At 31.7% G+C, this 15,742-nt stretch overlaps 1 protein-coding gene across 1 annotated transcript in view; it reads left to right on the top strand.

Moving 5' to 3' along the window:
- LOC129912661 (semaphorin-2A-like) overlaps nucleotides 1–15,742 on the top strand; it is a 157,529-nt gene that overhangs the window by 102,351 nt on the left and 39,436 nt on the right. The window contains exon 4 of the mRNA XM_055991012.1: nucleotides 13,893–13,944. Coding sequence (XP_055846987.1) covers nucleotides 13,893–13,944 — 52 coding nt within the window. The remainder of the gene's footprint in view (nucleotides 1–13,892; nucleotides 13,945–15,742) is intronic.

Here is a 15,742-nt window from a genome sequence, read left to right as displayed (position 1 = left end):
TAGTCGTCCTGGTGTTTATTTTTTTTTTTTTTTTTTTTTTGTTTAAATGAATTTTTAAACCTTTCCGAACTCAGTATACATCAGGAAACACATGCACACCAGCTCTAGCTAGCGTGAACCAACATCGTACTCATCTCCTGCGTCGTCCTAGAGCCATGACAATGCAGACGAAAAGGCGGCGAGGACGAATTATAATTAGCCAACGAGTTGGAAAGTTATGAATCGACTCATGAGACCGCACCGACTTTATATACAGGCTTTTTGGTTCACGGGACTTCTTCCCGGTTTTATTTCGAAACGAAACGAAAAAACGGTCCAGAGAGGGGTCTTCCCCTCTTTGCCTCTTAATGAAACGACGAAAAATGATTGATTCAAATATAACGGGAGGCTTTAGCTTTCGCTTACAATTATTGTAATTTCGAAAACATTTTTGGTTCATTTTTCAAAATTTGACAGCTGAAGCCGTATACATTTGGTGTGTTTTTATTTTTTTTTTTTGTGTGGAAAAACGAATAAGGGAAGCTGTGGCTCTCCAGGAAGAAATGATTTATTGTGAGAGAACTAGGGGAATGGTAGATGGTGGCGTTGCGTTGGCGGCGTTGTTCATCTAGCAGGTGGGTGATTAATCTGTTCCAAAAGTACTATTAACTCAAGTAAAAAAGAAGAAGAAGAAGTAAAAAGGGACAAAGTTTAATGAAAAATGATTTTCATTTTTCAATCATTTGCTAGAAGATGTCATTAGGCTGAGTTAAGAGTATTTCCTCTTCCCCCTTTTTTTTCGTATTTTATTTCGATTTGAGCGAAGAAAAAAAATTCTTCTGAAGGTTTTTTTTTTTTCAGACTGGTGAGGCAAAATACCGCCGCGCCGCCAACAACGATTACTTGTTATTGGTAAACTTCAAAAGTCTTGTCGTCTTTTTGACAGATTTGACTTTTTGAAAAATGACAGTTGAACATGCTCAATAAGTTTTTAAAGAGATTTTATGTTTTTTTTTCTTTTTTTTTTTTCTTTATGATCCTTCGAAGTGATTAACGACTGGGTAATATAATTTACAAAGTACAGTCTTATTTTTCATTTAAGGGAGTCGGCTAGACAGTTGTTGTAAAAAAAAAGATTTCCGTCAATATTAATCTTTTTTTTTTTCTTCTTGAAAATGACGAGGAAGTGGATTAGAAAAGAGATTTTTAAAGTATTTGTTTTCGATCAGTTGGTAATGGAAGAAAAATATACAAATTTTGAGAGATTTTCAGTGAATTTTAACTTTTACTCATTATTTTTCTATTATTATTAAATTTTATATAAAACAACTCCAGCTTCATCTCAGACTCAAAACAATCAATTTGACGTATTTTTTGGAGAATAAAGTTTTTTTAATAAAAATAAATAAATACACAGCCACACAAAAAAATATAAAAGTTCTGACCTGGGGTTGCGACTAGGTTTTTCATATAGTTTTTGGGTCGCTGAAACCGAATCCGAAGTCCGTTTTGCTCCATCACGTCAGGTTATTGAGATAACCTCAAAAAATGTCACGAAAACAAAAAAAATTTCTCTGATCTGGATGTGCGAATATGTTAATCATATAGTTTTTGGATCGCTGAATCCAGATTTGAAGTCAATTTTGCCCTATCACGTCAGGTTTCTGAGATATCCTCAAAAAAATCTCAAAACCAAAAAAACAAAAGTTCTGATCTGGTTTTGCGACTAAGTTTTTCATATAGTTTTTAGGTCGCTGAAACCGAATCTGAAGTATATTTTGGAGTATCACGTCAGGTTTTTGAAATATCCTCAAAAAATGTCTGAACTCAAAAAAAATAAAATGCACGACTGGGGTCGCACGTACTTGCTCTTGCAGTTCAAAGCACTTTTATGTTAGTCTACTTGTAGATTTTAAAAGCTGGCTCTAAATTTAAAAAAAAATGATATTGGGGAAGAGCCGACATTTAGGGCAAAATTTTGTGAAATGAAAAATTTTTTTTTTTGTTATTTGACTTTTTTAAGAAAAAATAAAAATGCAGTTTTATTGCCACTGCTTTAAATATTACGTATACAAAGTTTAATCAAAATCGTTAGAGCCGTTTTCGAGAAATTCGCAATATCGTATTTTTTTGTATGGGAGGTATACGTTCTAAACGAGATAAAAAAAAACAAAAAAAAACCAACTTTCAGAATTCCATAAAAATCATCTGTACCAAATTTGAAGAAAATCCGTCCACCCGTTTAGGCTGTGGAAATGTGTACAGATGGACGCACAGACGCACAGACGCACAGACGCACAGACGCACAGACGCACGGACGGAATTGCGAGACCCACTTTTTCGGAATTCTCCATCATCGTAATGTTGGTTTTGATTAAAACCTCAATTTTTTTTTTCGACACGAAACCAATACTTGCCCTATAGAGCAAGTAAAAATGCATAGGTACTGACAAATCTGCTGTATTATCTGCTGTCCATATTTTATGAAGGTCAGTTTTGCGGGATTTTCCAATACGGTAACGCTGTTCTACAGTAATTTAGAATTTTTGAAGAGAGTAGGTACCTACTTCAAAATTTTAATAAAGCTTCAAAATCTTAACTCATTGTTAAAAGCCCGCTTTGGAGTGAACTCACATACAAGCAGTTACCTACTCATCGATTTTTGGGTTCAGTCAATTCAGTCAAAGATTTACGATTTTTTTTAGAATAACTAGAATACAAAATTTTAAAAAGAGTTACAAAAAAAAAGGTAAAATATTATACTAAATTTTCAAAAACCTCAAACAAATAAAATGCACGACTGGGGCCGCACGTACTTGCTCTTGCAGTTCAAAGCCTTTTTATGTTAGCTTACTTGTAGGTTATTAGAGCTGCCTCTATATACATTTTTAAGAAATTTGGTTGATGTAGGGGAAGAGCCGGCATGGAGGCCAAATGTTAGTTAAATAAAATTTTTTTTTATTTTACTTGACTTTTTTGAAAAAAACTAAAAACGCAGTTTTACTGCAATTACTTTGAATATTACGTATGCAAAATTTTATCAAAATCCTTAGAGCCATTTTTGAGAAAATTGCAATAACTCCATAATGATGTACGGGAAGAGCCGACATCCGCGATTTAAAAAAATGTAAAGACCATATTTCCACTATCCGTATTTTTTGAGAAAAACTAAAAACGCAGTTATGTTAGAACTATATACAGCATTACGTGTGCTAAATTTAATCGAAATCGTTAGAGCCGTTTTCGAGAAAATTGCAATAACTCGAAAATTTTGTATGGGAGGTATACGTTCTAAGCGAGATATTAAAAAACAAAAAAAAACCAACCTTGGAAATTACGAAAAAAACATCCATACCAAATTTCAAGAAAATCCGTCCACTCGTTTAGGCTGTAGCTACTTGTACAGATGGACGCACGGACGCACCGACGCACCGACGCACCGACGCACCGACGCACAGACCGACGGACGTCATGACGAAACCCACTTTTTTGGGCTTCTCCATCATCGTAATGTTAGTTTTGATTAAAACCTCGAATTTTTTTTTTTACACGAAACCAATACTTGCCCTATTGAGCAAGTAAAAATCTCAAAAATGTTGACCTCTAAACGAAATATTCCATATCATTTTCTGTATTATACAAAGAATTTTTAGGAAAAGAAAACACAACTTAAAAAAATTAAATTTTCAAAAAACAAAATTATACATATTTTCAATAAAATCCAAAAAAGTTTTTTTTTTTTCATTTTACTTATTTTTAATTTCACGAATTTTTAGTTAAAATGATGAATAGTTCATTAGTAAAATAATATTTTATATTTTTTGTTCAATATTTTGTTTAAATTTTTTTAATTAATCTTTATCCTAGATATCTTAGTAAGAAATGAGAACATGTTTTTTGATTATTATTTTCATCAATTTTTTCTGAAAAATGTAAAAAATACTTTTAATAAAAACATGTTACGAATTAATACCTACTTTTTTTTTCATTTTTATACTTCTTTTTATGTAATTTCTTGAAAATCTATTATATATATTTAAGTTTGGTTTTGTGTACGTTCGCTAACCGGCCACACCGACTGACTTTTTTTCTTAATTTTTTTTTTAAATCAAAGAGGCATAAGAGGAGAAGGTTTAAGGCAAAAAAAATTTAAGATTTTATAGGGTAAATAGGGGTAACAAGACATTGAAAAAAGAGGCTATTTTCTAAACGGTAAGTCGTAAAGAGTTGACTTTTTTTTTAAATGATAGACAAATTCATTCAATAGTTAAAAAAGGTATTGAAAAAATTCAAAAAAATTTCAAAACCAAGTTGTGAAGGTTTTTTTGCAGTCATAGACCTTCGACAAAAGACTAATTACAGGTGCGCAAAATTTTGCACAGAAATTTGAGTTACACCATGAGAAAGATATTTAAAAAAAATATTAGGGGTCTAAAACGGATTTTTTTCATAGGCCCTGTATTTTGAAATAAAAATTTTTGAAAAACAACCTAATTTTTAGATACATTTTTGAGTAGTCTTTTATTTTTTTGGAATTTTTAAAAGTCTGCAAAAAATCTCAAATTTATAGGAAATATAGGTTTTAATCATGCGCATGCATGTACAAACTTTTGAATTTTTAAAATGATTTTTGACCGAATAACGGGAAAAACAATTTTTTTTTGTCCCAAGTTTTTTGGCTGTTTTTAACAGTTTTTTATTTTTATCTTTTTTTCCTCAATAGATAAATGAATGAAATTTACAGTGTAGATAGATAATGAGCAAGACTATATTTGTACCAAGTTTCAATTAATTTTGTAATGACAAATTTGAAATAACGGTAAAATAAAACTTTATTTTTCAACACGTTACATCTTTTGATCTGGAGCTTATAAAAACTTGATTTATCTGTATTGAGCATCCTGATAATATTACCTTTCATTTGATATATCACACATAACGCTGCATTCACTACAAGCTTCACAATGGTAAATTAAAAAACTTCAGAAATACCTCAAAATACCTGTGGGGATCTGTTGCCCATGACGAGTCACCAGTGCGTTGCAGTGAGGGATGTACCGTAATCTAAGTGTGTTATTTCGACGTGGTTGGCTTTAAAAAATTCTTACTTCTTTTGTAGTCATCTCAAAAATAAGATTGAACCGTCATTAGAAAGGTGAAATATTAAGCTTTCACATGATATAAAAATTTTTATAGGTTGTCATTGAAAAAAATTGATTTAATAGCGTGAGAAAAAAAAATTATTATTTTTTTTTTTGCTTTGCTTGATTTTTAAGATTGAGGTATCAATAAAAAGGTAATTTGACAAATAAAATTCAAAAATTGAATATTATTTTACTTTTTATAAAAAAAAAAAAACAAAAACAGTCAAAATATTACATTTTTTTCTGTCATGAATCCATTTGTTATCTATTATATATATTTAAGTTTGGTTTTGTGTACGTTCGCTAACCGGCCACACCGACTGACTTTTTTTCTTAATTTTTTTTTTAAATCAAAGAGGCATAAGAGGAGAAGGTTTAAGGCAAAAAAAAATTTAAGATTTTATAGGGTAAATAGGGGTAACAAGACATTGAAAAAAGAGGCTATTTTCTAAACGGTAAGTCGTAAAGAGTTGACTTTTTTTTTAAATGATAGACAAATTCATTCAATAGTTAAAAAAGGTATTGAAAAAATTCAAAAAAATTTCAAAACCAAGTTGTGAAGGTTTTTTTGCAGTCATAGACCTTCGACAAAAGACTAATTACAGGTGCGCAAAATTTTGCACAGAAATTTGAGTTACACCATGAGAAAGATATTTAAAAAAAATATTAGGGGTCTAAAACGGATTTTTTTCATAGGCCCTGTATTTTGAAATAAAAATTTTTGAAAAACAACCTAATTTTTAGATACATTTTTGAGTAGTCTTTTATTTTTTTGGAATTTTTAAAAGTCTGCAAAAAATCTCAAATTTATAGGAAATATAGGTTTTAATCATGCGCATGCATGTACAAACTTTTGAATTTTTAAAATGATTTTTGACCGAATAACGGGAAAAACAATTTTTTTTTGTCCCAAGTTTTTTGGCTGTTTTTAACAGTTTTTTATTTTTATCTTTTTTTCCTCAATAGATAAGTAGATAAAAAGTGCAATAGTTATGATAATTTGAAACTGCTGAAGTAGTGAGTCAACGAGGAGTAACTTTTCAAAAGGGGATAACAACAATTTTTGACATTATTCAGAAAACCGAAAAACTAAAAGCAAATTTTTACAGTTTTCACCTTTTTTTCAAAGCCCGATTTGTGGGATCAATGCACTGTTTTCATTTATAGTGACAAGTAATTTTATCCCCTATTGGAAAGTTACTCCTCAATTATTATAGTACCTATATTAATAAAAAGTATGTGTGCCATTCACCCGTGGGAAAAGTGAAACATTCAAAAATTTTGATTGATTGGTACCTCAAACATTAAAATTAAGCAAGTACCAAGGAAACTGTGTCCAATTATGTGCAGGTGGATTACACGATTTCAACATTTTCATAGATTTACTCAAGAAATTTTGAACTTTAACTGTACATATTACATATTATATCAAAAGAATTTTGTAGAAAAAGAAATTATATTTTTACAAATATAGTCATGTTTATTATCTATCTACAGTATAAATTTCATTTATCTATCTATTAAAACAACTAAGTTATAATCAATTAATTTACTGTCGCTTTTTCGTTTCATCGTGTTTCAAATCACTATGATAATAAACAAGTTTTCACTTCAAAAGAAATTGACAAAATTCATTCATTCGTAGTTGTGGTGAACGAAAACTTAAGATGATAAAATTAAAACTACACTGAACGCTAACAGCCATTCAATTCTTTACGGGATACTCTGTATATTTAATCAAATGCCACGAATATTTTGTTAACAAATTAATTAAAAAAAAACAAGTAGTAAAATTATGGAAATTAATTACATTTTTTTTTTTTACTTTTAAGAATGCCACGTCCCCAACGAAGCAACATTGGTCGCCGTTCAAATAGACTAACAAGAGAAAACCTTAATAGGCACAATGAAAGTAATGAACAGCGTAATTTACGAAATGAAATTAATCGTGAACAGATGGATCGTTCGCGTTCGGTTCCTTCGACTCCGCAAGGTATTGTTCAGAGAAGGCCTAGAGAACGGCCACTCAATTTAGAAAACGTTGCATTTACATATGATCGCACTGTCGATTATAGTGCCCATAAGGATGTTGTAATCGGGGCAATGGACGTTTCATGTCCCAGTTGCCACGCTCTAAAATTTAAAAAAGAAACCGTGGGCATGTGCTGCTTACGTGGTAAAGTTAAACTACCAGAATTAAGAGCTCCACCCGAGCCCTTAAATTCATTACTTAAAGGAGCACATCCCTTTTCCAACCAATTCTTAGTGAACATACGATATTACAACTCATGTTTTCAAATGACTTCGTTCGGGGCTACAAAAATTGTTGAAGAAGAAAATTTTATGCCCACATTTAAGGTAAAGTCATCATATGGGGATGAATCTATATGAATATGTTATTTTATTCATGATTTTATTGTACAGATTCAGGGGCAGATTTATCATCGCCATGGTTCGCTTTTGCCCTATCCAGATTCTGAGTTTCAATTCCTTCAAATATATTTTATTGGAGATTTTAATGAACAAGTTGATCAACGATGTGCGATTACAACTCAAACGAGAAGACAAATAATTGCAGATCTCCAAGAAATGTTCCATATGCATAATGAATTGATTCACCTTTTTAAGGTTGCACTTGATCATATGCGTACAGATGATCACAAAATTGTTATTTATGCGGACAAAAGACCTGCTGGCGAACACGCCAGAAGATATAATGCTCCAACAATGGATGATGTGGCTATTGTTATAGTTGGTGATCAATTTCAACCACGTGACATTGTTCTTCATCGCCGAATTAGAGGACTGAAATATATATCAGAAATGCACCGTTCATATGATGCTTTACAATATCCGATACTTTTTCCATATGGTGATGATGGATACCATTTAAATTATAAAATGCTAAATCTTGAAACTGGTAAGTTTACGTCTTGATACAATTTCGGGTTAAGCCCTTAGAAATGTTTGTTTTTCTTAGGTTTAGAAGGAAATAAAAAAATTAGCTCCATGCATTTTTATTCATATCGATTGATGCTTCGGCCAAATGAAGAAAATTTTATTGTTAAATGTCGACATCTTTTTCATCAATACGTAGTCGATATGTATGCGAAAATTGAAACGGAACGTTTAAATTACCTCAGATTTAATCAGCAAAAATTGCGCCGTGAAGAATATATTCATTTACGTGATGCTGTCCACAATGATGAAAATTTAAATGATATTGGCCAATTAGTTATTTTGCCATCATCACACATCGGTAGCCCACGTCACATGCATGAATACGCCCAGGATGGTATGACTTATGTACGACGTGATGGTCGGCCAGATTTATTTATAACATATACTTGCAATCCGCAATGGAAAGAAATAAGAGACCATTTGCTTTTAGGGCAAAGACCGATTGATCGACATGATATAACAGCGCGTGTGTTTAGACAAAAGCTAAGATCGTTAATGGATTTTATTGTGAAACATAAAGTTTTTGGTGGTGTTCGTTGCTGGATGTACTCTATTGAATGGCAAAAGAGAGGTTTGCCTCATGCCCATATTTTGATATGGTTTGTCACAAAAATCACAACAGATCAAATTGATATTGTTGTATCTGCTGAAATTCCGGATAAAACCCTTGACCCTGAATTGTTTGAAATTGTGACTAAGAACATGATCCATGGACCATGTGGCGTTTTAAACCCTCAATCACAGTGTATGATTGATGGCAATTGTTCTAAGCGATTTCCTAAAGAATTGGTTCAACAAACAATCACTGGTCATGACGGTTATCCATTATATCGTCGTCGCGCAATAAATGACAGTGGACAATCATTTCGTTTGAGAGTTAATAATCAAGAAATCGAAATTGATAATCGTTGGATTGTACCATATTCGCCTCTGTTGTCTAAAACATTTAAGGCGCATATAAATGTTGAAATTTGTAATTCTGTAAAATCTATAAAATATATTTGTAAATATATAAACAAGGGGAGCGATATGGCCGTTTTTGGTGTTCCAAATCAGAACAAAAATGATGAAATTGATCAATATCAAATGGGCAGATATATTAGTAGTAATGAAGCAGTATGGCATATTTTTTCATTTCCGATTCATGATAGGTATCCAACTGTTCTTCATTTGTCTGTCCATCTTGAAAATGGGCAACGAGTCTATTACACTCCTGAAAATGCGGAAGTAAGAGCAGAAAGCCCACCGGAAACAACATTAACCGCATTTTTTAATTTAAGTTCATCTGATCAATTTGCAAGAACATTATTATATTCAGAGGTTCCTCAATATTATACCTGGCAAGCATCAAATAAAAATTTTCAAAAACGTAAACAAGGAAATCGAGTTGATGGTCACATTGATATATTTCAAACGGATGCTATTGGCCGCATTTATACGGTCCATCCAAATACTGAGGAATGTTATTTTTTGCGTTTACTATTAATAAATGTTCGTGGGCCAACATCTTTTGCAGATTTACGAACAGTTGATGGGTATTTATGTCCTACATATCGTGAAGCATGCCGGCGTTTAAATTTACTGGAAGATGACCAACATTGGAATAATACATTACAAGATGCTGCTCTTGCGGCAAATCCATATCAAATGCGTACTTTATTTGCAATTATAATATCTGCATGTAGTCCGTCGAATCCACGAGAGCTATGGGCAAATCATTGTGATCATTTGTCAGAAGATATTTTACATACAGTTCGTCGTCTAAGAATGAATCCACAATTGGATTTTACACCAGAAATTCATAACGAAGCATTAATTATGATTGAAGATTTGTGTTTAGCAATGTCAAATAAACTTCTATCACAAGTAGGTATGATTTCACCTGATCGTGCAATGCATGGCACTTTCAATTTGGATTTAGATCGTGAACGAAATTATGATGCAAATACATTAGATCAATATGTTCAAAGAAATGTTCCATTATTGAATGAAAAACAAAAGGAAGCTTACTTTAAAATCATGGACGAAGTTAGTGCTGGAAATGGTGGATTTTATTTTTTGGATGCTCCTGGTGGAACCGGTAAAACATTTTTACTATCATTGTTTTTGGCTGCTGTGAGAATGAACAAAGACATAGCGTTAGCGCTTGCATCGTCTGGAATTGCAGCAACATTATTGGATGGTGGTCGAACAGCTCATTCGGCTCTAAAATTGCCTTTAAATGTTCATATTTTGGAATTGCCAACATGTAACATTTCAAAGAGATCCGGAATGGCAAAAGTATTGCAGCAGTGTAAACTTATTATCTGGGACGAATGTACCATGGCGCACAAAAAATCTTTAGAAGCATTCAATCGTACATTACAAGATTTGAGAGGTAATAATCGTCTTTTTGGTGGTGCATTGGTGTTATTTGCTGGAGATTTCAGGCAAACACTCCCGGTTATTCCTCGATCTACTGCTGCTGACGAATTAAATGCTAGCTTGAAATCTTCAACATTGTGGAAGTATGTGAAAACACTTTCTCTCAACGAAAATGTAAGAGTGTTATTGCAAAATGATCCAACAGCGGCAGAATTTTCCAAGCAATTATTGAAAATTGGAAATGGTGAACTGCCTCTTGATATTGATGGTCAAATAACATTCCCAAATAATTTTTGTTCGTTATCAGAATCGAATGCTGCGCTAATACAAAGTGTGTTTCCTAATATTGTAAATAATTATCAAAACTATGATTGGTTAAGTCAAAGATGTATATTGGCATGTACAAATAAGGATGTTATAAGTATCAATGAGGAAATTCTGAACAAAATACCAGGTGAAATTGTAATTTACAAATCTATCGATACCGTCACGAATCCGGATGAAGTCGTAAACTATCCAACTGAATTTTTAAATTCATTGGATCTACCAGGAATTCCACCACATTATTTGAAATTAAAAGTTGGTATTCCAATTATTATGCTGAGAAATCTTAATCATCCAAGATTATGCAATGGCACCAGATTGGTAGTGAAACGTTTAATGAAAAATCTAATAGAAGCAACAATTTTAACTGGTAAATTTAAGGGCGAACATGTTTTAATACCACGAATACCAATGATTCCATCTGATTTGGCTTTTGAATTTAAGCGTTTGCAGTTGCCTGTTCGTGTCGCTTTTGGTATGACCGTTAATAAATCTCAAGGCCAAACCCTTGAAATCTGTGGTATACATTTGGAACATCCAGTTTTCTCCCATGGTCAACTTTATGTTGGTTGTTCACGTGTTGGTAAGCCATCAGCCTTATTCATTTATACGACCAACCAAGGAAAAACCAAAAATATAGTTTATAAAAAAGCATTAGAGTAAAAAATAATCAATAAAATACATACATATACAAAAAAATTAAAAAAAAAAAACAGTTTTTTTAACGCCCTGCGAATCGGTCGGGGGTCTTGCTATCTTATAGGTATATAAACCGGCAACACCGGCTGACTTATTTTTCTTATTTTTTTTTTAATCAAAGGGGAATAACAGTAGATGGTTTAAGGCTAAAAAATTAATGATTTTATAGGGTAAAAAGAGGTAACACGATATTGAAAAACGAGGCTATTTTATAAACGGTAAGGTGAAGAGAGTTGAATTTTTTTTTAAATGACAGATAAATTTATTTTTAAGGTTGAAAAACGAATTGAAAAAATTCTAAAAAAATTCAAAATTAAGTTGTAGTGAAAACATGTGGTTGACATTCGACAAAAGTCTTATTACAGGTAGGGAAATTTTTTTACAGAAATAAGAGTTACACCATTGGAACGATACTTAAAAAAAAAAAATTAGGTGTCTCAAACGGATTTTTTTCATAGGCACTTCATTTTGAAATATGAGTTTTTGAAAAACAACTCATTTTTAGGAACATTTTTGAGTAGTTTTTTTTAATTTTTTTGAATTTTTAAAAGCCTGCAAAAAATCTCAAACTAATAGAAAATATAGGTTTTAGTTATGCGCATGCATGAGTATTTTGCATAGGCCACTTTTGCTAAAAGTTTAAAAGTGAATATTTTTAAACTCATTTTATGAACTCTTCAAGTTTTGATCCTCTTTTTCATTTGAAAATTAAACAATTACAGAGTCGAACATTAGAAATAAATACAAGAAATGGCGGAACGAAGTCCGCCGGGTCAGCTAGTATTATTATACTTTAATTTTGTAATTTGATTTTATAACTTTAAAGCTAATTTTACCAAAAGAACAAGAACGGGCACTTATTCCTAAATAACGTCCAAATCAGTTTTTTTTTTTTTTTGCAGACCAAAATTAACGAAAAAGGTTTTTTCTTCTTTCAAAAAAATTATTTTTTGGACTGTTATTGACAGTACCTACCTGCCATTGAACCGTTTTCTTGATTCCTAATGTTCTTTTAAGCGAAGAAACTGATTTCAACGATAATACTTTTTACACAAAAATTTAAGTAGAAATTGTCAATATTAAGAAAAAAATATGCAAAAATATCGTTTCTTAATAAAAACAAAATAACAATTTTTTTTTTTTTCAAAAATTCATTTTCTAAAAACGGATCAATATCTAAATATTTATAACTTTGTTTGATTAACTAGAATTCGATAAATAAAATATAAGTTAAAAAAATTCATTGACCTGTTGTCAAAAAATTAGGCCTTAGGGAGTTTTTTTAATAAATTTGTTCTAAATATAAACCAAAAATATTCCTTCATGAATAAAAAAAAAATTATATTTCCTTTGACCAATACTTTTCATACAAAGCTAAAAAAATGAGAACTAGAATCAAGTATTTCGACAAAAAAAAAATCATGTGTGCAATTCACACGTGGTAGAAGTGAAACCTCAAAAAAAAAAAAAAAAAAAATCAAAAAAATTTACCTTATTTTTATTCCATCATCTTTAAATCCATATCTTTTTTATGACAACCTAATATATATATCCATCAGGTCATCTAGACATCTACAAAAAGAGCTAGAATTTTTAAACTCGATGAAATTTCATCAAAAAAAGCAAAAAAAACATTTATTTTGATCTTCTCATGCTATTAAATCAATTTTTTTGTTTGACAACCTATAAAAAAAAGAGAAGTTAGAATTTTTTAAAGTCAACCATGTCGAATTTCCAGACTGAGATTACGGTACTTCCTACACTGGTATCTGGTCATTGGCAACAGATCTCCACAGGTGTTTTGAGGTATTTTTCAATTTTTTCAATTTAAGATTGTGTAACTTGTAGAGCACGTACCGTTATGTGTGATATATCAAATAAAAGGTTAAGCTATCAGCATGCGTATTAAAGTTAAATCAAGTTTGTATGTGGACTAGATCAAAAGATATAACGTGTGTAGAAAAAGAACATCTTTTTTCAGAATTTTGAATATCTATTAAAACAAAAAAGTTATAACAATTTGAATGTTCGTGTTGCGTTTTCGTTACATATTGTTTCAAATCACTACGATACTAAAGAAGTTTTCACTTAAAAAAACAAGATTTCGGCAAAAATTTTAATATGGTTGTTGAACTAAGGATTTCCTACATACTCTGAATGTAATGTTAATGTCTTAAAAGTTCCGGTTTTAGTTGTTTAACCATGAACAAAAAAAAAATCGTTTAAAGAATTAATTCTACCTACTCAAATGGCACTTAATTGATTCAACTACTCTACCATGTTTAACTTGCGGCCCTCTGCTTTGGGTTCTTTTTAAATATTTTTCTAACCAAAAATGTAATTGAAAATGTATTTTTTTTTTTTTTCATAAGTTATGGATATGATGAAAAAATAATTTTCTTTTTTATCTTTCTTCAACAGGGATCGAGTGTTTCGACTGAATCTGCAAAACATCAGCCAGTCGATATGTGAGGTAAGTTAAAAAATTAATTATAAAATAAAAGAAAAAAACCACTCAACATATTTCCCATTTTTCCTTTCATTGTTTATCTATTTTTAAATAAATTCCCATAAAAATACGAGGACACTTTAGAAACACAAAAAAAAAAAAAAAAAATAACAACGAAAGCCATATTTTACGAACCATCTTCCTTGCCATCAAGTCCATAAACTTTCAACACTCCTTATTATTATATAAGTAGTATATACAACAACTATAGGTATAAACCAATCCTCTGATGGCAAGTCTCATTAAGAAAATATCACTATCAGAGCCCATTTTATAGCTCTTAGCCATTATTTCATTACACCACATTATGGTCATTCATTCCCGTTCTCCTCTCCTCTTCTCTCCTCGCCTTCAGCTGTTCCTTCTCCGAATTCCCATCCAATCATTCCCATAAGTATCCTCTAATGGAATCGTATTTTTCCCCCTCCCGCAAATCACAAAAACTCCCAAACCTAAATAATCACCCCCCCCCCCCCCCCTAACCTCCACTCTCCCTCAAACTTTAACCACTTTGTGTTGGTTGGCCTTTGGGATTGTTGTCGTACAAAACCAAATTGAAAACGTAGAAAATCCTTCTCTCGTCCTTTTATACATTTTCTATATATAAATTTTTCTATCTATCTTTTGGCTTGGCAAAGCTTTTGCTTGTCCGCCAGTCTTCATGTGAACTTTAAGCAAATAAAAGTCACACAAAAAGTAATATACAACTACTATCTTGCCCCCTCTTCATTTTCTCCTTGTCACCCAATAATATGCCCCCCCCCCCCCCCCCCCAACTAACACATGGATTTAACAACTCTCTTTCTTCGCACACAAATCGTTCAGAAAAATAAAGAAAGCTAAACAAGAAAAAAGCAAAAAAAAAAAAAAAATTAGAAAATAAAACAAATCGAAAGAAAAGTGTCCAAGTCCAAGAAGACAAAATATCCTGAGAAAGAAAAACTTTCCTCCGAAGGACATCTCTCTTTCTCTTCACAGCTCTTCCAACTCCTGCCAAAAGAAAAACAAACTCTAACTCGAATTGCAAACATATGCGGGCTTTCTCCCACTTTTTTTTTTTGTATTTCTATTTTATTTGTTTATGTGTGTGTGTGTGGGGATAAATGTTCTATGTCCACTAGGACCTATTATAGAATATACAAACCGTCAAGACTCTATGGATTGAGAGTGCATGAGAATCTCTTAAGTTAAAGGATAAGAAAGAAAGCGACAATATTGTGTTGTTGGAGGCGACTTAAAATGAACTCTTTTTCTATTTTTTGTTCCTAATAGAAACGGATATTTGAAAAGTTTCACATGCACACACTTTTCTTCTTCTGTGTTAAAGGACGAGACGAGGATGACCGACGACATGACAGAGAATATAGAAGAATATGCCCAAAGATATAGGGCACACACATGGACTGTCTCAGAGTACAGGTTATACCTACCTCTTCCTTTCAATATCTAAGTTTCATCCTCAGGAGTAGAAATCAATTCAAGTTTGGAAAATTCCAAGAAATAGATCCTGCAATTGGTTTGGTTTGTTATACATATTTTTACTCCTATAGTGCTTCTTTTTACCATTTTCTGTTTTTAATTCTTCACATCGTCCCACACAATCTTTTTTGTGAGTGAGAGATGTTGAAATGTGTTATTCTGGGGCTATTTGGAGAGAGAGAGAGAAAAAAAAAAGTTTTTAACAGGTGCAAACACCTTTTCTATAAAAATGTTTGTTGGTGCTTCTTGAGAATTTGAAGAAGATTTTCATCTTTTCTTTTCT

This window comes from Episyrphus balteatus, chromosome 1, assembly GCF_945859705.1.
Source record: "Episyrphus balteatus chromosome 1, idEpiBalt1.1, whole genome shotgun sequence".
In the NCBI taxonomy this organism is placed as follows: domain Eukaryota; kingdom Metazoa; phylum Arthropoda; class Insecta; order Diptera; family Syrphidae; genus Episyrphus; species Episyrphus balteatus.
The sequence above is the reverse complement of the archived record's forward strand: the minus strand, read 5'-3'. Positions and strand labels throughout refer to the sequence as shown.